Raw genomic sequence first — 25,999 nt, 5'->3', positions numbered from 1 at the left:
AATGTATCCTCTGAGTTCTGGAGGCTAAAGTTCAAAATCAAGATTTCAGCAGGGCCATGTTCTCTCTGAAGACTATATGGAAAAATCTTTCCTCTTCCTAGATTCTACTGGCTCCCAGTAATCCTTGGCTTAACGCTGCATCACTTCAGTCTCTGCCTCTCTCTTTGCATGACCCTTTTCTCTGTGTATCTCTGTGTCCTCTCTTCTTATAAGGACATTGGCTTTAGGGCCTCCCTAAATCCAGTATGATATTATCTCAAGAGCCTTAGCTAAGTACATCTGCAAAGACCCTATTTCAAAATAAAGTCTCATTCTCAGGTTCCGGGCAGACATGAATTTTGGTCAGACATTATTCCACACATTACAAACCCCTCATCACAATAACAACTCACATCCCATGACAAATAGGGCAGGAGTATTATCAGGAGGAATGCAAGGAGTGAACCTGCAAATAGGCCCTTTGTCTGGAAATGTTTGCCCTTAGAGCAGTTTTATCATCTTATGATTTCTTGTAACACGGCATCAGCTAACATGCACCAAAATGTTCCAAATAGATCTGAACATTCCAATATCCTTAGAAAGAAAGCTATTTTACTGGGTCCATTTGTGTCACTCTAATATTCAGGATCAGATAGTTAGGTGAATACATTTGTTATATAAGTCTAATATTTCACCTAGGAGAAACATGAAGCCAAAATATTTTAATACAAAGGATAATGAAAGTTTTCACTGAAAGAAGGAAATGAACAGTGGCTAAGAAAGGCAAAAGACAGATCTAATACAGATCTAATAAAATCTCAGCTTGTTTTTTTCTTTTGCAAAAATTGACAAACGAATCCTAAAATTCATATAGAAATGCAAAGAACAAGAATAGACAAAATATTCTTGACAAAGAACAAGGGTAGAGGACTCACACTTATTGATTTCAAAAATTACTACAAAGCTATTATAATCTGGACACAATGGCACTGGCATAGGTTAGGCATATAGATCAATAGAACACAATTGAGGGTCCATAAATAATCCCTTACTTTATGAAGGTCGATTAATTTTTAATAAGGGTGTCAAGACAATTCAATAAGGAAAGAAGAGTCTTTTAAACGATACTGGAACAACTGGAATTCACATGCAAAAGATAAAGTTGGGCCCCTTCTTTATACCATACAAAAAATTAATTCATAAAGGATCACAGACCTACTAAATGTAAGATCTGTAACTATAAAGCTTTTCTTTTTAAAAAAAAATGGTAAACAGATGAAAAAAACCACTTAGTATTAAATCTTCATAACCTTGAATTAGGCAGTCTTCCAAGATGCAACACCACAGCCACAGTGACAAAAGAAAAAATAGACAAAGCAGACTTCATCAAAATGTAAAAAAAAAATTTGTGCAGCCAAGGAAATCATCAAGAAGGTAGAAAGACAAGCCATGGACTGGAAAAAAAAATATCTGCAAATCATATCTGATAAAGGACTTGTATATAGAATATGTAAAGATCTACTAGGCCACTGTGGAAAACTTACAATAAAAAGACAACCTAATTGGGACGCCTGAGTGGTTCAGTCAAAGGATCTGCCTTTGGTTCAGGTCATGATCCCAGAGTCCTGGGATCGAGCCCTGCATCAGGCTCCCTGCTCAGGGGGAAGTCTGCTTCTCCCTCTCCCTCTGCTCCTTCCCCGCCCCCCACCACTCATGCTCTCTGTCGTTATCTCTCTCTCTCAAATAAATAAAATGTTTTTAAAAAGACAACCTAATTGAAAATGGGCAAAAAATCTGAATGGACACTTCTCCAAAGAAGACATAAAAATGTCCAATAAACACATGAAAAGATACTCAACATCATTAACCATTGAGGAAATGCAAATCAAAAACACAATGAGATACCAATTCAAAACATCTTGTATGGCTACAATCAAACTAATAGCAAGTGTTGGGGAGGATAGTGGGAGGAACTGAAACCTTCAGGCACTGTTGTTGCAAATGTAAAATGGTGCAGCTACTTTGGAAGAGTCTGGCAATTCTTCAAAAGATAAACATGGAGTTACTATATGACCCAGCAATTCTCCTAGGCATATCCCCAAGAAAAATAAAAACATGCATCTATACAAAACTTATATTCATAGCATTATTCATAATAGGCCAAAAGCAGAAACAACCCAAATATTCATCAAATGATGAATGGATAAACAAAATATGCTATATTCATAAAGTGGAATATTATTCAACTATAAAAAGGAAATAAGTACTGATATATAGTACAATATGGATCTTGAGAACATTATGCTAATAAACACATAGACCAGTGGAGCAGACTAGAGATCTCAGAAGTATATGACACATAAGGCAACAAATTTTCAACAAAGTCGCCAGGAGTATACAATGGAGAAAGGATAACCTCTTCGATAAATGGTGTTGGGGAAACTGGATGAACATATGCACAAAAATAAAATTGGATGGTTATTTTACACCAGACCATAGGATGTAAAAACTGTCAACTCAAAGTGGGTTAGAAACTTAAGCATAAGACCCCAAACCATACAATTTCTAGAAGAAAACATAGCAGAAAAGCTCCTTGACATTGGTCTTGCCAACACTTTTTTGAAAGTGACACCAAAAACACAGGCAACAAAAGCAAAATTAAACAAGTGGGACTCCATGACCTTTGCAAAGGGAGAAATTAAAAAAAAATAATTAAAAAGTAACCTAGAAACAGGAGAAAATATTTGCAAATCATATATCCAATAATAGGTTAACATCTAAAATATATAAGAATCTCCTACAAATCAATATCAAAATAACAAATAACTCAAATTTAATGGGCAAAGAAAAACAGGAAGGAGAGGGTTCAAGATGGCAGCATAGAAAGATCCTGATTCACCTCCTTTCCTGGATAAAACAAATCTACAACTACACATGGAACAAAGGAAGCCTAAAGCCAGCAGAAGGAAGGAAATAATAAAAATTAGAGCAGAAATAAATGTTATAGAAACCAAAAATCAATAGAACAAATCAATGAAAACACAAGCTGGTTCTTTGGAAAAAAATAATAAAATTGATAAACCTCTAGACGGACTTATCAAAAAGAAAAGAGAGGGGCGCCTGAGTGTCTCAGTCGTTGGGTATCTGCCTTCGGCTCAGGTCATGATCCCAGGGTCCTGGGATCCAGGCCCGCAGCAGGCTCCCTGCTCAGCGGGAAGCCTGCTTCTCCCTCTCCCACTCCCCCTGCTGTGTTCCCTCTCTCACTGTCTCTCTGTCAAATAAACAAATAAAATCTTAAAAAAAAGAAAAGAAAAGAAAAGAGAAAGGACCCAAATAAATAAAATCACAAATGAGAGAGGAGAAATAACAACCGACACCACAGACATACAAACAATTATCAGAGAATATTATGAAAAACTATATGCCAACAAACTGGACAACTTGGAAGAAATGGATAAATTCCTAGAAACATATAAACTACCAAAATTGAGACAGGAAGAAACAGAAAATTTGAACAGACTGATAACCATTAAAGAAATTGAATCACTAATCAAAAACTCCCAACAAACAAAAGTCCAGGGCCATGTTATCCAACTGTATATTGTTTACTTTATTGTAAATACTGGTAAATATTTATCAATATCAATATCAATAAATAGTTCTATATTCCTTAAAAAAAAAAAAAGTCCAGGGCCAAATGACTTCATGGGCGAATTCTACCACACATTTAAAAAAGTAAATATCAGCGGAGGAGCAAGATGGCAGAGGAATATGAGACCTAAATTTTGTCTGGTCCCAGGAATTCAGCTAGATGGCTATCAAACTGATGAGGGAGCAGAAGGCAAGCTGAGGACAAAGCCGAAGCTGGCACTCTATACCCCTCCCCCCCACTTTGAGATGTATGTGACGTTCCTCAGGCACTCCTGACTGCCCTAAAGAAAAAACAAATGGTTAACTGATAGAGACAGTCCTGCAGGACAGGAGTAGCCCTCAATTTACAAATGTCCTAGTGATTTACAAGGAAGAAGGTTTCTTATCAATAGCCTCACTTCTAAGAGACCCATAACTCAGTTTCGTGAAGCCCTAACATCACCCTACCCTCCAAAAAATTAAGTGAGGCTGAGGCAGAAGGAAATGTAAATAAAATTGAATTTCTTTTGAACCTGAAGCCCATTGACAATGACGTGTGATAGGAGGAATGTAACATCCCTCCAGGAAACTCCCAACTGTCTTCATGTTAGTGACTCATTAGAGAGAAAAACAACCTTGGCTTGACAATAACCAGGCCTCCAGTATCCTGAGAGTCTTTAGCATATGACAGTCCTTCTGGACACCTCATTTGTCCTCACCTCCCCAACTCCTGAGTATATAATCAGCCACGCCTCAAGACCACAGGGCAGCCGCTCTTTCTGTCCATGGGTCCTGACCCCGCGCTTTACCAAACCACCATTTTGCACCAAAGACGCCTCAAGAATTCTTTCTTGATCGTCATCTCTGGACCTCACCCATATTCCAAAACTGCATAAAAACCATCCTAAACACCTACGAACTCAACAGGAGACCGAAGAAAAGAATAGCAGCAACTATCTGAACAGAAAAGCGACCACTTACTGGAAGGTAGGACACGCGGAGAAGTGAATCCGAGGCGATATTCGGGAGGATAGACGGCGGGGGAGGGGCCTCCGTCGGCCGCTTCTGGCAAGTGATAGAGCCGCGGAGCACAAAATCGGACCTGTTAGAAGCCGGCTCCGCTGAGGGACGTCGCTCCAGCGGCTAAGCGGGGAGTGGAACCCTCGCGGGACAGTGTGGTCTCAGGACCCTCGGGGTCGCAGAAAGACCGGGGGTGCCTGAGTGCGGCAGAGCTCCCAGGTATCGGAGCGGGGAAGCCGGCTGCAGAGTCGGAGCTGAGGCGCGGGCTCTCAGCTCGGGGTGGCCGTAAACTGTGATCTGCGGCCCAGTCGGGCCACTGCGCCTCCAGCAGGGACCCAACAAGCGGCAGATCCGGGGAGACTCCCCTTCCTCCGCCGGTAGGAGCGGCGCGGGAGCGCACCGCAGGGATCTGCTGGGTTTGGAGACTCCACACGGGGTCGGGTGCCAGAGACAGAAATGCTCGGTCACAGACCGGGTGAGCACTGAGTGCGGCCGGAGACCAGGGAGACGGGAGTGACTGCTTTTCTCTGGGGGCGCACTGAGGAGCGGGGCCCTGAGTTCTCAGCTCCTCCCGGGCAGAGATTGGGAGGCCACCATTTTCACTCTTGTCCTCCAAAGCTGTACAGAAAGCTTGCAGGGAACAAAAGCTCCCTAGAGCAAACCCCAGCGGATTACTTAGCCTGGACCAGCAAGGGTGGGGCACTTCCGCCTCTGGCAAAGAAGTTTGGGAACCATGGCAACAGGCCCCGCCCCCAGAAGATCAGCAAGAACAGCCAGCCAAGACCAAGTTTGCCGATCAATGAGAATGGGAGAACTCCAGCGCTAGGGGAATACTGCTCATAGAATCCATGGCTTTTTACAATGATTCTTTAGTCTTTCATAGTTAATTTTTTTAATTTTCTTTATTTTATTTTTTAAATTTTTCTTCTTTCCTTTTTCAACCAACATCTTATCTTATAAATTCCTTTTTTAAAATTTTTTTTAATTTACATCTTTACAGTCATATTCTCTCCCTTCATTGTATTTAACCTTATTTATATATATATATAAGTTTTGCTTTCTTTAAAATTTTGGGATACAGTTTCTTCTAACAGACAAAATATACCCTAAATCTAGTGTATGGCTTTATTCTAGTCTCCCTCCTGAACACATTCTCTCTCTCTTTTTTTTTCAATTTTTTTCTTTCCTTTTTCAACCAAATTCTTCTCAATTCCTTTTATAAAATCTTTTATAATTTTCATCTTTACAGTCATATTCCATCCCTTCATCCCCATATTTACCGTTATTTTTGTACATATATAAGTTTTTCTTTCTTTAAAATTTTGGGAGGCAGTTTCTTCTAACAGACCAAAATACACCCAAAATCTAGTGTGTGGCACTGATCTATTCACCAGCCTGATCACATTTGATCATATTCTTTTTTCTTTCCCTTTCTTTCCCCCCAGCCCCCCCAGGTTCGTGTCTCTTCTGAATTGTTTAGTGTATTTTTTTCTGGGGTCGTTGTTACCCTGTTAGCATTTTATTCTCTCATTCATCTATTCTCCTCTGGACAAAATGACAAGATGGAAAAACACACCTCAAAAAAAAAAGAACGAGAGGCAGTACCGACTGCCAGGGACCTAATCAACACGGACATTAGTAAGATGTCGGAACTAGAGTTCAGAATGACAATTATAAAGATACTAGCTGGGCTTGAAAAAAGCATGGAAGATACTAGAGAATCCCTTTCTGGAGAAATAAAAGAACTAAAATCTAACCAAGTCAAAATCAAAAAGGCTATTAATGAGGGGCAATAAAAAATGGAGGCTCTAACTGCTAGGATAAATGTGGCAGAAGAGAGACTTAGTGATATAGAAGACCAAATGATGGAAAATAAAGAAGCTGACAAAAAGAGAGATAAACAACTACTGGATCACAAGGGCAGAATTCGAGAGATAAGTGACACTATAAGACAAAACAATATTAGAATAATTGGGATCCCAGAAGAAGAAAGAGAGAAAGGGTCAGAAGGTATATTTGAAGGTATATTGGAGCAAGTTATAGCAGAGAACTTCCCTAATTTGGGAAAGAGAACAGGCATCAAAGTCCAGGAGGAACAGAGAACCCCCCCTCAAAATAAAAAAAATAGGTCAACATCCCGATATCTAATAGTAAAACTTACAAGTAACAGAGACAAAGAGAAAATCCTGAAGGCAGCTCAGACGAGAGATCTGTAACCTACAATGGCAGAAACATTAGATTGGAAACAGACCTATCCACAGAGACCTGGCAGGCCAGAAAGGACTGGCACGATATACTCAGAGCACTAAATGAGAAAAATATGCAGCCAAGAATACTATATCCAGCTAGGCTGTCATTGAAAATAGATGGACAGATAAAAAGCTTCCATGAAAAACACAAACTAAAAGAATTTGCAAACACCAAACCAGCCCTACAAGAAATATTGAAAGGAGTCCTCTAAGCAAAGAGAGAGCCTAAAATTGACACAGACCAGAAAGGAATAGAGACAAATACAGTAACAGTCACCTTCCAGGCAATTAAATGGCACTAAATTCATATCTCTCAATAGTTACCCTAAATGTAAATGGACTAAATGCCCCAATCAAAAGACACAGGGATTCAGATTGGATAAAAAAAACAAGACCCATCGATATGCCGCCTGCAAGAGACTCATTATGGACCCAAAGACACCTCCAGATTTAAAGTGAGGGGGTGGAAAACCATTTATCATGCTAATGGACATCAAAAGAAAGCTGGGGTGGCAATCCTTATATCAGACAAATTAGATTTTAAACCAAGGACTGTAATAAGAGATGAGGAAGGACACTGTATCCTACTTAAAGGGTCTATCCAACAAGAAAATCTAACAATTGTAAATATTTATGCCCCTAACATGGGAGCAGCCAATTATATAAGCCAATTGGTAACAAAATCAAAGAAGCACATCAACAATAATACAATAATAGTAGGGGACTTTAATACCCCCCTCACTGAAATGGACAGATCATCTAAGCAAAAGATCAACAAGGAAATAAGGGCTTTAAACGACACACTGGACCAAATGGACTTGACGGATATATTCAGAACATTCCATCCCCAAACAACAGAATACACATTCTTCTCTAGAGCCCATGGAACATTCTCCAGAACAGATCACATCCTAGGTCACAAATCAGGTCTCAACCCATACCAAAAGATTGGGATCATTCCCTGCATATTTTTAGACCACAGTGCTTTGAAACTAGAACTCAATCACAAGACGAAAGTCAGAAAGAACTCAAATACATGGAGGTTAAAGAGCATCCTACTAAAGAATGAATGGGTCAATCAAGAAATTAAAGAAGAATTTTTAAAAATCATGGAAACAAATGAAAATGAAAACACAACTGTTCAAAATCTTTGGGATGAAGCAGACACAGTCCTAAGAGGAAAGTATATAGCAATACAAGCCTTTCTCAAGAAACAAGAAAGGTCTCAAATACACAACCTAAACCTACACCTAAAGGAGCTAGGGAAAGAACAGCAAATAAAGCAGGAGAAGTGAAATTATAAAGATCAGAGCAGAATTCAATGAAATAGAAACCAAAAGACCTGTAGAACAGATCAACAAAGATAGGAACTGGTTCTTTGAAAGAATAAGATTGAAAACACCTAGCCAGACTTATCAAAAAGAAGAGAGAAAGGACCCAAATAAATAAAATCATGAATGAAAGAGAGATCACAACCAACACCAAGGAATTACAAACACATAGGGGCACCTGGGTGGCTCAGTCGTTAAGCGTCTGCCTTTGGCTCAGGTCATGATCCCAGGGTCCTGGGATCGAGCCCCACATGGGACTCCCTGCTTGACAGGAAGCCTGCTTCTCCCTCTCCCACTCCCCCTGCTTGTGTCCTCACTCTCGCTATGTCTCTCTCTGTCAAATAAATAAATAAAGTAAAGTAAAAAGAAATACAAACAGTTATAAGAACATATTATGAGCAACTATATGCCAGCAAATTAGACAATCTGGAAGAAATGGATGCATTCCTAGAGGCGTCTAAACTACCCAAACTGAACCAGGAAGAAATAGAAAACCTGAACAGACCCATAACCACTAAGGAAATTGGAGCAGTATCAAAAATCACCCAACAAACAAGAGCCCAGGGCCAGATGGCTTCCCAGGGGAATTCTACCAAACATTTAAAGAAGAATTAATACCTATTCTTCTGAAATTATTCCAAAAAATAGAAAGGGAAGGAAAACTCCCAAACTCATTTTATGAGGCCAGCATTACCTTGATCCCAAAACCAGACAAAGACCCCATCAAAAAGAGAATTATACACCAATATCCCTGATGAACATGGATGCAAAAATTCTCACCAAAATACTAGCCAATATCCAACAGTACATTAAAAGGATTATTCACCATGACCAAATGGGATTTATTCCTGGGATACAAGAGTGGTTCAACATTCAGAAATCAATCAATGTGATAGAGCACATTAATAAAGGAAAAGACAAGAACCATACAAACCTCTAAATTGATGCAGAAAAAGCATTTGACAAAGTACAACATCCTTTCTTGATCAAAACTCTTCACAGTGTAGGGATTGAAGATACATACTTCAATATCATAAAAGCCATCTATGAAAAACCCACAGCGAATATCATTCTCAGTGAGGAAACACTGAGAGCTTTCCCCCTAAGGTCAGGAACACGGCAGGGATGTCCACTATCACCACTGCTATTCAACATAGTACTAGAAGTCCTAGCCTCAGCAATCAGACAACAAAAAGAAATAAAAGCATCTGAATTGGCAAAGAAGTCAAACTCTCACTCTTTGCATATGATAGGATACTTCATGTGGAAAACCCAAAAGACTCCACCCCAAAACTGCTAGGGCTCATACAGGAATTCAGTAAAGTGGCAGGATATAAAATCAATCCACAGAAATCAGTGGCATTTCAATACACCAACAACAAGGCAGAAGAAAGAGAAATTAAGGACTCGATCCCATTTACAATTGCACCCAAAACCATAGATACCTGAATAAATCTAACCAAAGAGGTAAAGAATCTGTACTCAGAAAACTAGAGTACTCATGAAAGAAAGTGAGGAAGACTCAAAGAAATGGAAAAACGTTCCATGCTCATGGATTGGAAGAAAAAATATTGTGAAAATGTCTATGCTACCTAGAGCAATCTATACATTTAATGCAATCCCTATCAAAATGCCTACAACTTTTTTCAAAGAAATGGAACAAATAATCCTAAAATTTGTATGGAACCAGAAGACCCTGAACAGCCAAGGGAATGTTGAAAAAGAAAAGCAAAGCCGGTAGCATCACAGTTCCGGACTTCAAGCTCTATTACAAAGCTCTCATCATCAAGACAGTATGATACTGGCACAAAAACAGACACATAGATCAATGGAACAGAATAGAGAGCCCAGAAATGGACCCTCAACTCTATGGTCAACTAAACTTTGACAAGGCAGGAAAGAATGTCTAATGGAAAAAAGACAGTCTCTTCAACAAATGATGTTGGGAAAATTGGACAGCCACATGCAGAAGAAGGAAACTGGACCATTTCTTTACACCACACACAAAAATAGACTAAAATGGATGAAAGACCTAAATGTGAGAAAGGAATCCATCAAAATCCAAAGGAGAACACAGGCAGCAACCTCTTCGACCTCAGCTGCAGCAACTTCTTCCTAGAAACATCACCAAAGGCAAGGCAAGCAAGGGCAAAAATGAACTATTAGGACTTCATCAAGATAAAAAGCTTTTGCACAGCAAAGAAAACAGTCAACAAAACCAAAAGACAACTAAATGAATGGGATAAGATATTTGCAAATGACATATCAGATAAAGGGCTAGTATCCAAAATCTATAAAGAATTTATCAAACTCAACACCCAAAGAACAAATACCCAATCAAGAAATGGGCAGAAGACATGAACAGACATTTCTTCAAAGAATACATCCAATGGCCAACAGACACATGAAAAAGTGCTGAATTTCACTCGGCATCAGGAAAATCCAAATCAAAACCTCCATGAGATACCACCTCACACCAGTCAGAATGGCTAAAATTAACAAGTCAGGAAACAACAGATATTGGTGGGGATGTGGAGAAAGGGGAACCCTCCTACACTGTTGGTGGGAATGCAAGCTGATGCAGCCACTCTGGAAAACAGTATGGAGATTCCTCAAAAAGTTGAAAATAGAGCTACCCTACGACCTAGCAATTGCACTACTGGGTACTTACCACGAAGATATAAATGTAGTGATTCAAAGGGGTATGTGCACCCCTATGTTTATAGCAGCAATGTCCAAGATAGCCAAACTATGGAAAGAGCCAAGATGTCCATCGACAGATGAATGGATAAAGAAGATGTGGTATATATATATACATTGGAATATTATGCAGCCATCAAAAAAATGAAATTTTGCCATTTGCAATGACATGGAGAGAACTAGAGGGTATTATGTTAATTGAAATAAGTCAATCAGAGAAAGACAATTATCATATGATCTCACCGATATGAGGAATTTGAGAAACAAGACAGAGGATCATAGGGGAAGGGAGGGAAAAATGAAACAAAACAAAACCAGAGAGGGAGACAAACCATAAGAGACTCTTAATCTCAGGAAACAAGCTGAGGGTCGCTGGAGGGGAGGGGGCTGGGAAGGACGGGGTGGCTGGGTGATGGACATTGGGGAGGGTATGTGCTATGGCAAGCACTGTAAATTGTATAAGACTGATGAATCACAGACCTATACCCCTGAAACAAATTATACATTTTATGTAAATAAATAAATATATATAAAGGAGAGTTAATACCTATCTTTCTCAAACTATTCCAAAAAAGAGAAAAGGAAGCAAAATCCAAATTCATTCTGTGAGGCCAGCGTTACCCTGATAACAAAACCAGATAAAGTCACCACAAAAAAGAGAACTGCAGGGCAATATCCCAGATGAACATGAAGATAAAAATCCTCAACAAAATACTAGCAAATCAAATCCAACAATACATTTAAAAAAAAATCATTCACCATGATCAAGTGGGACTTATTCCTGGGCTACAAGCGTGGTTCAATTATTCACAAATCAACATGATACATCACATTAATAAAAGAAAGGATAAGAACCATATGATCCTCTCAGTAGATGCAGAAAAGGCATTTGACAAAGTACAACATCCATTTATGATAAAAAACCCTCAACGAAATAGATTTAGAGAGAACATACCTCCACATAATAAAGGCCATAGAGGAAAACCCATAGCTATTATCATCCTCAATGGGGAAAAACTGAGAGTTCTTCCTCTACAGTCAAGAAGAAGATAGAGATGTCCACTCTCACTGCGGTTATTTAACATAGTACTGGAAGTCCTAGCCACAGCAATCAGACGACAAAAAGAAATAAAAGGCATCCAAGTCAGCAAAGAAGTCAAACTTTCACTATTTGCAGATGACATCATACTCTATAAAAAACCTGAAAGAGGGACACCTGGGTGGCTCAATCGGTTAAGCATCTGCCTTGGGCTCAGGTCATAATCCCAGAGTCCTAGGATCAAGCCCCACATTTAGGTTCTCTGCTCAGTGGGGAGCCTCCTTCTCCCTCTCCCTCTGCTGCTCCCCCTGCTTGTGCTCTCCTGCACATGTTCTCTCTGTCAAATAAATAAAATTGAAATGATGGATGGATGGATGGATGGATGGATGGAAGGAAGGAAGGAAAGAAGGAAGGAAGGAAGGAAGAAAACAAACCTGGAAGACTCCACCAAAAACCTGCTAGAATGATAAATGAATTCAGTAAAGTCACAGGATACAAAATCAATGTTCAGAAATCTGTTGCATTTCTATACACCAATAATGAAGCAGCAGAAAGAGAAATTTTTTTAAAAATCCCATTTACAATTGCACCCAAAACAATAAGATACCTAGGAATAAACCTAACCAAAGAGAGTGGAAAGACCTGTACTCTGAAAACTATAAAAACACTGATGAAAGAAAATGAAGATGACACTGAGAAATGGAAAGACATTCCATGCTCATGGATTGGAAGAACAAATATTGTTAAAATATCTGTACCACCCAAAGCAATCTACAGATTTAATGAAATCCCTATCAAAATACCATTAACATTTTTCACAGAACTAGAACAAACAATCCTAAAACCTGTATGGATCCACAAAAGACCCTCAATTGCCAAAGCGACCTTGAAAAAGAAAAGCAAAGCTGGAGGAATCACAATTCCAGACTTCAAGTTACATTACAAAGTTGTAGTGATCAAGACAGTATGGTACTGGCACAAAAATAGACACATAGATCAATGGAACACAATAGAAAATTCCACACGAACCCATAACTATATGGTCAATTAATCTTTGACAAAGAATATCCAATGGGAAAAAGACAGCCTCTTCAATAAATGGTGTTGGGAAACCTGGAGAGCAACATACAAAAGAATGAAACTGGACCACTTTCTTACACCATACACAAAAGTAAATTCAAAATGGATGAAAGACCTAAATGTGAGATCTGAAACCATAAAAATCCTAGAAGAGAACACAGGCAGTAACTTCTTTGACATCAGCCGTAGCAACTTCTTTATAGATATGTCTCCTGAGGCAAAGAAAACAAAAGCAAAAATAAACTTCATCAAAATAAAAAGCTTCTGCACAGCAAAAGAAACAATCAACAAAACTAAAAGGCAACCAATGGAATGGGAGAAGATATTCTCAAATGACATATCTGATGAAGGGTTAGTATCCAAAATACGTAAAGAACTTATAAAGCCCAACATCCAAAAAATGCATAATCCAATTCAAAAATGGGCAGAAGACATGAACAGACATTTTTCCAAAGAAGACATACAGATGGCCAATAGTTACATGAAAAGATGTTCAACATCACTCACCATCAGGGAAATACAGATCAAAACTACAATGAGATATCACCTCCCTCCTGTCAGAATGCTAAAATCAACAACACAAAAAACAACAGGTTTTGGTCAGAATGGAAACTGATGCAGCCATTCTGGAAAACAGTGTGGAATTTCCTCAAAAAGTTAAAAATAGAACTGCCCTATGATCCAGCAATTGCACTACTAGGTATTTACCCAAAGAATACAAAAATACTAATTCAAAGGGATACATGCACCCCAATGTTTACAGCAGCATTATCTGCAATAGCCAAATCATGGAAACAGCCCAAGTGTCCATCAACTGACGAGTGGATAAAGAAGATGTGAGATATATATATATTTATGAGAAATGAGAAGATGTGATATATATAATATGGCTGAGTAAATATTACTCGGCCATAAAGAAGAATGAAATCTCACCATTCACAATGACATGGATAGAGCTCAAGAGTATAATGCTAAGCAAAATAAATCATTCAGAGAAAGACAAATACCCTATGATTTCTCTCCTATGTGGAATTTAAGAAACAAAGCAAATGAGCAAAGAAAAAAGAGAAAGGCTAACCAAGAAACAGACTCTGAACTATAGAGAACAAACTGATGTTTACCAGAAGGGAGGTGGGGAGATGAGTTAAATAAGTGATGGGGATTAAGGACTGTACTTGTGATGAGCACCAGGTGTTATATGGAAGTTTGGAATCACTATATTGTATACCTGAAACGAATGTTACAGTATATGTGAACTAGCTGGAATTTAGATAAGAATTTAAAAAAATAAAATGTGTACAACTTAATCTAATGATGATTCAGAGATATGAAGCAATTAGCATCCACTTCAGAGATATGATGGAAAATGGAGTGTGGCTGGCTTAATATAATATAAAATGATTGAATCACATAATCCTAAAATCAAATCTGTAAAACTATGTGATAAGAAAACCTACATACAGAAGTGATTTTCAAATACTGAAAAGGTTTTATAACTGTGCCAAAAAAATTTAACGTACATAATCCTGGATTGTCTAAAAAGGAAATGCCAGATAGAACACAGATATCTAAGGGGGGGGGTAGAAACAATGACATGTTCTAAATCTGTAAGAAATATACTTTTGCCAGGGATTAAAAAAATAATAGATTATAAATTACATTAATCATCTGAAAAATTCCTGTGCATTTCAAGGCCTTAAAAAGGTACAAATATATACATTTTCAACCTATTAAAAATCTAAATTCTTCAAGACTTTCCAGAAAGAAAGAATTACAAAGAAAAGAAGAGAAACTATAAAGGAGGGAAGGGGAAAATGGAGGAAGAGAAAGAAGAAAGGTAAGATAAAAGGAATTTCTCTGTAGTAAAGAAAGACTAGAATCTGAGGATAAAAGGATTCACTATACTTGGCTTATGCAAAAAACTAAGAGGCGGTATAATTGGAGCATAGTGGCGAACAGGGCGATGAATGTAAATTGAGTTGGAGAAGTAAACAAAAGACGTTTATGGCAGCTACTTTGCAATACCTAACCCAGCTTCCATTCCCAATCCCCTTTCTCATTTGTCTGCTTCCAACACAGAGGTAAAGATGCCATATACACATCTTCCCAGCCTGTCTTTAAACTGAGACTTTAGTAGGTGGCCATGTGGCATAGTTCTGGTGAAGCAGACATAAGCAGAAGTTTTTGCTTCCCAGACAAAAAATGGATGGGCTGATGCTCCTTTATGCCATGATATTAAATGTGCTTCCTGGTACTCTACTCCTGCAGCCATGAGGTAACAAGCCAAAGCACTGAGGATAGCAGATAAAAGATAGAAAGTACATGACTCCTTGATGACAGTGTTGAGCCCCACACTAACCCTGGACTGCCAACCTCTAGACATCCTGTTTCATGATGGGACACACCCCTAAGAACTTCTATTTGTTTAACTGACTGATAGGCAGACATTCACCAAAAGCACTCCTAAATGGTACAACCTTGTAGGCCCTATTAAGGAGCTTGAAATTTATTCAAGTGCAATGGGAAGCAGTTAGGGTTTTTATATTTTTTTAAAGATTTTATTTATTCATTAGAGAGACAGAGAGAGACAGAGCACAAGCAGGGGGAGGGGCAGAGGGAGAAGCAGACTCCCCGCTGAGCAGGGAGCCTGACACGGGACTCAATCCCAGGACCCCGAGATCATGACCTGAGCAGGCGCTTAACCATCTGAGCCCCCCAGGCACCCGGAGTTAGGGTTTTTAAACAAGGAAATGTCATGATCTAATGTGCCTATTCTGACTGCTATGTAGAGAAAAGCAAGAATGGAAGCAAATAATTGAAGGACAGCAATTGCATCTGTCTAGGTCAGAAATGATGGTGGCTTGGATTAGTGGAGATGGAGGGAAATAGATAGACAATAAATATTTGGGAAGTAGAAACGACAATACCCATAAAAGAAGAGAGAAGGAGAGTGTAATCAAGATGTGCCTAACTAATTGAGTGCATGATGATGCCTTTGAGAAAAGGAGGTGGAACGAAGTTGAGGGACAGGAGCTCAGTTGTGGACATGTTAAGGTTATGAGTAAATTTGAGAATCATCAGCATAGAAATGGGTTGATGTCACCTACAATAAGAGTATTAGGAGAGAAGAGGACTCGGGACAAGGCCCTAGAGCATCGCCAGATTTAGAGACTGGCCAGAAACATAGTAGAACTGTGAGGCAAGGGGTGCTTGGGTGGCTCAGTTGTTAAGTGTCTGCCTTCGGCTCAGGTCATGGTCCCAGGGTCCTGGGATAGAGCCCAGCATTGGGCTCCCTGCACCATGGGAAGCCTGCTTCTCCTTCTCACACTCCCCCTGCTTGTGTTCCTTCCCTTGCTTTGTCTCTCTCTGTCAAATAAATAAATAAAATCTTAAAAAAAAAAAAAAACTGTGAGGCAATACTCAGAATTAGAGGGTTATGAGATAAACTTACCGAAATCAGTCTGCCCACCTGTGTAGGTTTTTCCCACCAGCTATGTTCAGGTGCTTATGTGTAAACATGGAGATAGTGAGTGATTATTTTATCTCAAGTTGGAGTTTTACTAGTGTAACAGGATATTAGACTGGGACTCTCTGCCTCAGTTTTGACTGAGGAACCAATACAATAAATATAAAGATACCAAAGTGAGTATGAGATAGATTTTCCTCTTCAATATGTAGATATGATGTAAGAGCAGCTGACAAGTGGAGTGATGAACTGGGAAAGAATAAAATGGAAAAGGAGTATGGCCACTCCCCATACAGGCAGATCTGAGCTGAGAAAGGAAAGAAGAAAACAATCTTTTTCTTTTTTTTAAATTTTTTTAAGATTTTATTTATTTATTTGAGAAAGAGAGAATGAGAGATAGAGAGCACGAGAGGGAAGAGGGTCAGAGGGAGAAGCAGACTCCCTGCTGAGCAAGGAGCCCGATGTGGGACTCGATCCCGGGACTCCAGGATCATGACCTGAGCCGAAGGCAGCCACTTAACCAACTGAGCCACCCAGGCGCCCAAGAAGAAAACAATCTTTATATGATTAAATTTGTCCAAGAAGACCCAATATAAGTCTTGCCCAGCCAGACTTCAGACTGTTAAGATACATGCATAGTCTTCAACAGTAGCATACCAGTAGACTGGTACACCTGCCTGAGGAAATAAACTTCCTTTCCCCTACTCTCTTCTAAAAGGCTGCTTTAGGAAACTTTTTCTAGGAAAAACTTTTTTTGAGAAAAATAAATCATGAGTTCATACTGTATTTCCAAATCGATTTTAAGATTGCAAGGCTTTTATTTTGCTTCTTTGATTTTATTGTTATGGACTGAATTGTGTTCCCCCCGACAAAATTCATATGTACGTTGAAGCCCTAACCCCTGATGTGATGGCATTTGAAGACAAGACCTTTAGAAGGTATTTAAGATTAAATGAGGTCAGGGGCACCTGGGTGGCTCAGTTGGTTAGGTGTCTGCCTTCAGTCCAGGTCATGATCCCAGGGTCCTCTGATCGAAGCCCACATCGGCCTCCCTGCTCAGTGGGGAGCCTGCCTCTTCCGCTCCCCCAGCTTGTGTGTGCTCTCTCTCTCTGTCAAATAAATAAATTAAATATTTTTAAAAATTAAAATAAATAAATAAATGAGGTCGTAAGGGTGGGGCCAAATCCAATAAGATTAGCGTTATTGTAAAAAAAAAAAAAGACACCAGTCTGTCCGCCCTCTCTCTCCCTGTGCACGCATAGACAGAGGAAAGGCCACGTGAGGACATAGCAAGAAAGTGATCATCTGCAAGCCAGGAAAAGAGCCCTCACCAGAAACTACCCCTGACAGCTCCTTGATCTCAGTCTTCTAGCCTCCAGAACCATGAGAAAATAAATTTCTGTTGTTTATGCCATACTTACACACACTCTTACCACCTCTCTGTCCCCTTGCCTCACATGGCCAATTTCCCAATCACTTCTCCAACCCACTTTCTTTCTTTCATTCCCGCTGCCCCAGTTCAGGCTTTCACCATCCCCTGACAAAGCATCGAGCCTCAAATCTCTCCAATCTCTGTTCTGTCCTCCACACTCCTACCACAATGATGTTGAAGACTGGCAAAACTATTCTTATCTCTCAAAGGCTTCTCATCATTTAGAACAAAAAGTGAGGACAGGCCCTTAACAAGAAATGTTTCTCAGGTAGAGGCCTATCTCTGACCAACTTAGATCCCGGCCATTCTTTTCCTGACCGTATACGCTGGCAGTATCAGCCTCCTGCTCATCACACTGTCTCTCACAACCCAGCACCCCTGCACATGTTCTCCTTTCTGCCTCAAATGCCCTTCCCACATCCCACCTCCCTCTCCCCTCAAGCTACATAGCCCCTGGTCAAGGGCTATGTATTGATCAAGTCTCCTCTCTCCGCAAAATTATGCATTCCTTTCTCAAGGTTCCCATTACCTACAGTTGTTTTACACTTATTTCTTTACACCTGTCCCTACTAGACTGTGGCCTTTTTGAGAGAGGGAGTCTCCTTTGATTCATCTTTTTGCCTAGCACAGAGTCTAAGAAGTGTTCTATACCTGTTTGCTAAGAAAGAAAGGAGTGTTGGACAGACTGTGTGGGAGAATTCTTATTTTCCCAGTCTTCCCTCACCAGTTGCTAAGATGTTTCGATGGTTAAAGACAATGCACTATACCTGTATTTGGGCCCTCAAATTGTCTGTGCCAGTAGCCTATTGTTTTCTGTTTCTCTCGATTTCCTAATACATTCCCAGTCCTCCCTCTATCTGAGAAGGCGCCATCAAGCAGCCTGCTCATGGCCCATCGAACTCCTTCATAACTGTCACACATAAATACGTGCCAACACTGGACTTCTCTCCGTCTCGTAGATATTGAGAAATAACACCTAAAATCAAATTGGGCACAAAAACCTACAGAAGTTATCTTTAAAGGAGCTGTGGGGGTAGAATGCTTAAGTCTCGGGCGCCTGGGTGGCTCAGTTGGTTAAGCAACTGCCTTCGGCTCAGGTCATGATCCTGGAGTCCCGGGATCGAGTCCCACATCGGGCTCCCTGCTGAGCAGGGAGTCTGCTTCTCCCTCTGACCCTCTTCCCTTGTGCTCTCTATCTCTCATTCTCTCTCAAATAAATAATAAAATAAAATCTTTAAAAAAAAAAAAAAAAAGAATGCTTAAGTCTCATCATTTAGCAGTGTCCGATGTTCCCGTGTTTGATGAATGAATGAGGTTCCTCTGATTTGGAAGGCCTTGTCCAAGCCTGGGAGCTCGGCGGAAGAAAAGGAAACCGAATGGAATAGTTAAATGAAAGGCCGGAATCTTCCACGCTGCAGTGGCTCCACGCGTGGAGAAAGGGCAATACAAATCTCCCGTTTACCCTCGGTCCGCGGTTCCCTTTAAGGGGGAGTGGGCGGAGTCATGCCTTTACCTACCCACCCACCCAACCCCACCCCCGCCCATGGCTGATGGGACACGCGGCCAATGAGAGGAGCCGTCCTGGGCGGAGCGCCTTGTAAGGACGTGACGTCGCCACGCTCCGGCCGCCCATCCGGACTGCTCGCGCCGGGAAAACAGAGCCGGAAGGTGAGCGCGGGTCGAGCCCTGCAGTTGTGGAGGTGAATTCGGAAGAGCGAGACGACACCCCCGTGAGAACCTGGAGGCGAGGCGAGTGGCCTGATCCCAGGGTAGTGCGGGGCGGGAGAGTCAGTGATCCCATTCTACCCCAGGTCCGGCCGGATGGACTCAGCATTGACTGATCAAGAAAGCAGTCCCAAGTGAAGATGTCCTCCAGTGAGGACTCCCCCGGCCGTTCCGCCTAGGCGGTGAGCACGCGAGTAGCGGGGCTGGAGCCTTCAGGGACAGGCTCGCCCAGCGGAAGGAAAGAAGTAAGGAACACCAGTAAAGACCCACGTTTATTAGCGCTATTGAGCGCCTTCTAGGTTAAACCCTCAAAGCACTCCTGTGAGTAGATCCTGTTCTTATTCCCGTTTTGCACAGGGGGAAATAGAGGCTTAGATTAAAATGACAGCTCTGTAAACAGTATGAAGGTGAAAGGTTGGGTTAGGGGAAATAGTGAAACGTGTAAGCATCTCTAAAGTGATTCCGGAAGGCCAACAAAAACTGTTTCTGAACTTCAGCAGGTCTAGTAACAAAATTCAGCAGCATATTACACTTTGAAATTTGTTTTTCAGGTGACCAAAGCCACATAATGTCAGTAGTTCGTTCATCCGTCCATGCCAAATGGATCGTGGGAAAGGTGATTGGAACAGCAATGCAAAAAACAGCTAAAGTGAGAGTGACCAGGCTTGTTTTGGATCCCTATTTATTAAAGGTGAGGAGTGTCCCTTTTTCAGATGGCATTGATAAATCACAGCATATTATGGGTTCTAAGCAGAGAAACAGTTCCCTGTCAGTACAGATGCACTGAGCATCTGCTGTGAGGCAGACACTGCGCTGATCTGTGGGTATAACAAAGTGAATTGATCATGGTTTATTCTCAAATTCTGGGGACACATAGAGTTAATTTCAACTCAGTCTGATAACTGCTATAGTCATTCTATGTGCAAAGTACTGGGAGCAGTGAGCAGGATACCTGTTTCTTCCCACGTGGCTGAAGGAGAGCATCCTCAGTTAAGACACATTTGGGCTGAATCTCAGAAAGGCTTTTATCCAAAGGACGGGTTTAGGGGAGTCATTCTGGCCATGATGAGTTGTTTATGGAAGCTCTTTTAGCCATTAAAGGGCATGACACTGTGCAGGAACAAGTGGTTTGGCAAGGTCGAGCCCAGAGCTTGACCCTAAGTAGGCATTGACTGTTGCTGAGTGAATGCAAGAACACGGGGAGCTGGAGTGAGAGTGGTCTTGGATGTGGTATTTTTGGATTTCATCCTATAAGCAAATGAAGACAGACTTGGAGACATAGGATGAGAACTGGAGGTAAGGAAGTGGGTTAGAAGGCTATTGCAGAAATCTAGAACTGGACATAAGGACCTGAATCGTCCTTGGAGCAATGGGAATGGAGTGGGAAAAGTAGATTTCAGAAAGAAGAGTCAGAGTCCTTGATTTGTTCGATGTGCAAGGAAGGAAGAGGAAAGTGCCAGGGATGGCTCTGCGTTCCAGGTTGGGCACACAGGAAGGTAGAAATGCTCTTTGCTATCTAGGATCAAAAACACAGGAGCAGAGGTGACGGGGTTTTTTGGGGTTTTTTGTTTGTTTTTTTAAAGATTTTATTTATTTTTGAGAGAGGGGGAGCCCAAGCAGGGGGAGGGGCAGAGAAAAGCAGGCTCCCCGCTGAGCAGGGAGCCCAAAGCGGGACTCAGTCCGGATCATGACCTGAGTCAAAAGCAGACACTTAACCGACTGAGCCACCCAGGCGCCCCCAGAGGTGACAGAGTTGAGGGAAGGGGGCACCAGGTGCGTTAAGGAGCAAAATAAAGTGGTCTTATTGGGGAGGGTATATGCTATGGTGAGCGCTGTGAATTGTGCAAGACTCTTGAATCACAGATCTGTACCTCTGAAACAAATAATGCAATATATGTTAAGAAAAAAAAAAAAAACAGGAGGGGAAGAATGAAGGGGAGTAAATCGGAGGGGGAGACGAACCATGAGAGACGATGGACTCTGAAAAACAAACTGAGGGTTCTAGAGGGGAGGGGGTGGGGGGATGGGTTAGCCTGGTGATGGGTATTGAGGAGGGCACGTTCTGCGTGGAGCACTGGGTGTTATGCACAAACAATGAATCATGGAACACTGCATCAAAAACTAATGATGTCATGTATGGTGATTAACATAACAATAAAAATTTAAAGTATAAATAATAAAAAAATTAAGTCGTCTTTTATTAACAACACAGGAGCAAGCTGAAGAGTGACAGCATGATCATTGGCCTGAGAGTCAGAAGACCTTAGCTTGAATATTGACTGTTGTTTCCTAGCTGCGCCCATTACCTTACTCCAGAGCCTGTTTTCTCATATGTAGAATGAGAATACCTTCTGTAGCAAGGTTGTTTATGACCATCTGTGGCTTGTTTGCAGTACTTCGAGCCACCCATGGAGCTAAGTGTTTTATGTATATTACAACATTTGATTTTCTGGTTAACTTTAGAGATAAAGATATTGGAGCCTCATTTTACATTGGGGAAAAAAAAACTGCGCTTGGAATGATGGAAGTGACTTGTTCCAAATCATACAACTAGAAATGAAAGTAGCATGTTTATAGGCTGGAGAGAAGGCTCCACTAGGAAGGAAGAGTTTAAATAAGGGTAAAGAAGGATGATGACTGATAGACAAGGATACTGAAGGTAATAGGCTGGAGAGCTCAGGGACATGATCCACTCTAGAATATACTGTTTTCCAGAAATTAAGCAGCTAATTTTTGTATTAGAAGCCTCCTAAGTATATTATCTTTTTTCCCCAAGTCCCAGCTTGTTTTCTGTGCATTACTCACTGTATTGTCAGATCACAGATGGGAACTACTGATTTGTTCCTCCTTCTTTCAACAGTATTTTAATAAGCGTAAAACCTACTTTGCTCATGATGCTCTTCAGCAGTGCACAGTTGGGGATATTGTGCTTCTCAAAGCTCTACCTGTTCCACGAACAAAGCATGTGAAACATGAACTGGCCGAGATCATTTTCAAAGTTGGACAAGTTATAGATCCAGTGACTGGAAAACCCTGTGCAGGAACTACCTACCTCGAAAGCCCAGTCAGCTTGGAAACCACCTGCCTAACCAAAAATCTGGAAGAACTCAATAGCTCTTCAGCACAGTGAAGGAGGATTGGAAGAAGGAGCCAAAGGGAAAGATCTATATGTTTGCTTTATGGAAAAAGGAAATTTTTCTAAGTTTCATTACAAAGTGTCCAATTTCTCTTCCAGTATTTATGGAATAGCTAAAAGTTAATGAAGTAAAGGCCTTGTTAAATGCTCATAAAAGTTTAAGGTCATGTTTTCAATTTCCTTTTCATTGAACATACTTTCCTCTTACAGTAAGTGTGCCTAGCAATCCCCTGCATTGTTTTGTAGGCTGTTTTAGAAGGTGTATTTTTTTTTCATTCAAAGGAATCTTGAATTTATTTTAGAATCTTTATTTGAGGAGGAAAAATCTTTTGATATAAAACAGATAAGACTGCATTAAGTGAATATTTATTTTTGGTGGCGTATATTCGAAATTAAATTTTTTTCTCTGATTTAACCAGTTACAAATCGAAATAATCAACTGTCTGGGGTCAGACTTTATCAGATTAAAGTCTGTATTCTGAATGTTGACACATAGAAAATAAAGCTTGAAAATCACTTTTCTTTTATCCTGTATGCTAGCATAGATTAGATAGGACTGAATTCATACAATCCGATACATTGATGAAGTTTTAGAGCTTCTCACACTGTGCATTTGAGTTGGAGAGTTTCAGTTTTGTTGCTGCTTATTAATAAACTATGAACCTAGATTTTGACCTGAATACACACTGAATTACATATTTCAGTTTCCTGGCTCCTAGAAAGAGACCTGGATCATGTTTCAACCTCAACTAGTATGGGTATTGTGTAAGCACAGCGTTTCAACAATAACTGCAAGCACTACCCACCCACTGAAGGCTCATAATCTAGTGAGTGAGGTATGCATGGTTTCCTTCATAGCAAACAGAAGCATATGGGTGGGGAAGAAATTAGGGTAACTTCCCCGGAAGAGACTCATACATAGTGCTAGACTGAATCTTAAAGGAACAGTCTCCAGGCTAGTAGATGAGGGTTGTGGAAAGGGCATTCCAGGCAGAGGGAAGAGTGTAAAATCCTGAAAGTATGAGAGAAAGGAGCATAACCAAGGGCTTCTGTAAGCTGATGAGGACTGCTGGGACATTTTGGTTTTTTTTGTTTTGTTTTGTTTTGTTTTTTTGCTGGGACATTTTGAACACGAGTGGAGCTCAGGTAAAGAAGTAGGCGGAGGGCAACCCTGTCAGGACACCTCTCACTCCTGAGAGCTTTTTCTGTATCCTTGCTTAATAAACTTCTATTGTGTAAAAAAAAAAAAAAAAAAGTGGAAATTACACTTAAGTGGTTGTGGGTTGTTTGACATTTTTAAAGAGAACGACATAATTAGATTCACTCTCCTATAAAAGTAAGAGCATCATGTGGAGAATGGGACTGGAAGGGGAAAGATTAGAAGGAAGGAGACAGACTTATTCAAAGACTGGTCCTAAGACCTAAACTGAGCTGGATAAGGAAAGGGGAAAAGGGGTTGGATAGATGATGTTCCAACAAGCAAAAGGGTGTCCAGGTCTCCCACGGGTGAAGCTATATGGAACCCGTTATCCTGGAAGAGACAGGACACCTATACAAGCCATCTCAAAAACCTCAAATACTTAAAATGTTTACATACACTCTATTTTTTGTCTTAAGATACCTTTCTGAATAATCTTGGTGTGAAAATTATGCTCCAGGAATATGCCCAATATTTCTCCTATGGCACTGGGTAACCTAAGCTATACACCTGTGAAATAAGAGTACCTCGCCCAGTAAAAAGCGTTGGGTTAATGGAACTCCGCAGCAAGAGGACAGTGGAGAAAAAAATGCAGAATAAGCGGCCTAATACTAAATAGCACAAAAGCACGGGCAACCCAAGAAATATTTACCAGGTTTACATCTCGAAAATACATTTGAAAGCATTTGTCTCTTGATAAATAACTGAGAAGTTGGGAAACTATGTGAAAAAGTCACAAGGGTACAGTGACACTGGCTTGAAGAGGCTTGCCTTCTGCAGAGGAGGATTCGGACATGTCCTTTCTGCCCTGAGGAAAGCTCACTTCAGCCTCCCTTTGGGCCTCTCCAGTTTCTTCACAGGCTCACGGAGCATTGGCCAGTTGAGATCAGGAACCTGCTCAGCCACACAGCCTCTGGCCTCCTGGCCTGCGTCCCTTGGTCTTCTTTTCACTGGCCTCCAAGAAATCTTGTTGCCATTCCTCCATCCACAGGACCCCATTGTGCCCTCCCTGGTGGCTCCTTGATATATTAACATGTTCAAATATTCCCCCGGTCAGAAAACTGCACCCTTTAAGCTCCAATGCTTCCTTTGCCTCCAAGAAGCGCAGTTCCTGCCCCCACCCGTCTTACGCAGAGACCGGCCTGGGTAACAGAGACCTCTCAGCTACCCGGTCCCGAGGGTATTTTCCTCTTGGCCTCGGCAGACTCTTGCACTGTCCTTCAAATGCTCCCCTTGCTGGCTGGGGCCTCTACTCTTCCCTGTGCCTCCCCCTTCTCTCACTGTCTAGCTCCCTTTCTGCCTACCTCCTCTTGGTTGCAGTTTTCAAGGTTACACCTGTGGCTCCTTTGTTTTACCCAGGATACATCGCCCATCCTGACCCAGGCCTTTAAGTTGTTTTCTTGGCCGAGATGTCCTCCCTTCCACCGGTCAGCTCCTCTTCCTTTGGGACTGCGCTGTTGTGCCAGCAACTCGGACTCTATCCTCTGCTTCACAGCCACCGCCACTTACTCGATCTCCCGTCTTTGGGTTCGCCACTTACTCGATCTCCCGTCTGAAGAGGTTCCCGTCCCGGGAACCTCTTCATTTCAACACTTGACACGCTCCGCCAATCGTCATTTCACATCCAGCCGCCCTAGACTGGACCGGCTTGACGGTGGAGACCCGACCAGCGCCCGCCAGTGTTGAAATGAAACGGGAACAATGTAGTCCCGAGACCACGAGATAACTTGAGTATGTTTTCAACCAGAATGTTTTTATTAAAGCGTTGTTTGGATCTGGTTTTGGTTTGAAAAGACAATATATTTACATGGTGCAAAGTTCAAAAGGTATTGGGGGAGAAGCCTGGATTTAACACAGTGTTACTCTTTTCTTGTACAGTAAAGCCTTGCTCGCGTTCCTCTTGCGCACCCTGTTCAGGACACCCAGCTCCTCTCGCAGGGGATTACTGTCTCCTAGTGCAGTCCTCTCCCGCGTGGCGCGCCCTCCTCACAGCTGCGGGCCTCCCCGCGCGGGG

At 41.2% G+C, this 25,999-nt stretch overlaps 1 protein-coding gene across 4 annotated transcripts in view; it reads left to right on the top strand.

Annotated features, from left to right (window-relative positions):
- The window catches only part of LOC112817506 (small ribosomal subunit protein uS17m), a 98,479-nt gene extending 75,537 nt beyond the window's left edge, over positions 1-22,942 (top strand). The window contains exons 1-3 of one of the 4 annotated variants that reach the window (XM_025864717.2): positions 19,531-19,675; positions 20,203-20,342; positions 22,512-22,942. In XM_025864717.2, coding sequence (XP_025720502.1) covers positions 20,220-20,342; positions 22,512-22,781 — 393 coding nt within the window. In that variant the 5' untranslated portion in view covers positions 19,531-19,675; positions 20,203-20,219 and the 3' untranslated portion in view covers positions 22,782-22,942. Of the gene's footprint in view, positions 1-19,530; positions 19,973-20,202; positions 20,343-22,511 lie in introns of those variants that run through there. The other 3 variants (XM_025864716.2, XM_025864719.2, XM_073884314.1) reach the window with 3 other exon arrangements.
- The last annotated feature ends 3,057 nt before the right edge of the window (positions 22,943-25,999 follow it).

This window comes from Callorhinus ursinus, unplaced genomic scaffold (assembly GCF_003265705.2).
Source record: "Callorhinus ursinus isolate GAN/ISIS: 27379988/994484 unplaced genomic scaffold, GSC_fseal_2.0 scaffold55, whole genome shotgun sequence".
Lineage (NCBI taxonomy): Eukaryota > Metazoa > Chordata > Mammalia > Carnivora > Otariidae > Callorhinus > Callorhinus ursinus.
Note: the sequence above shows the minus strand (reverse complement) of the source record. Positions and strands in the feature narration are given on the sequence as shown.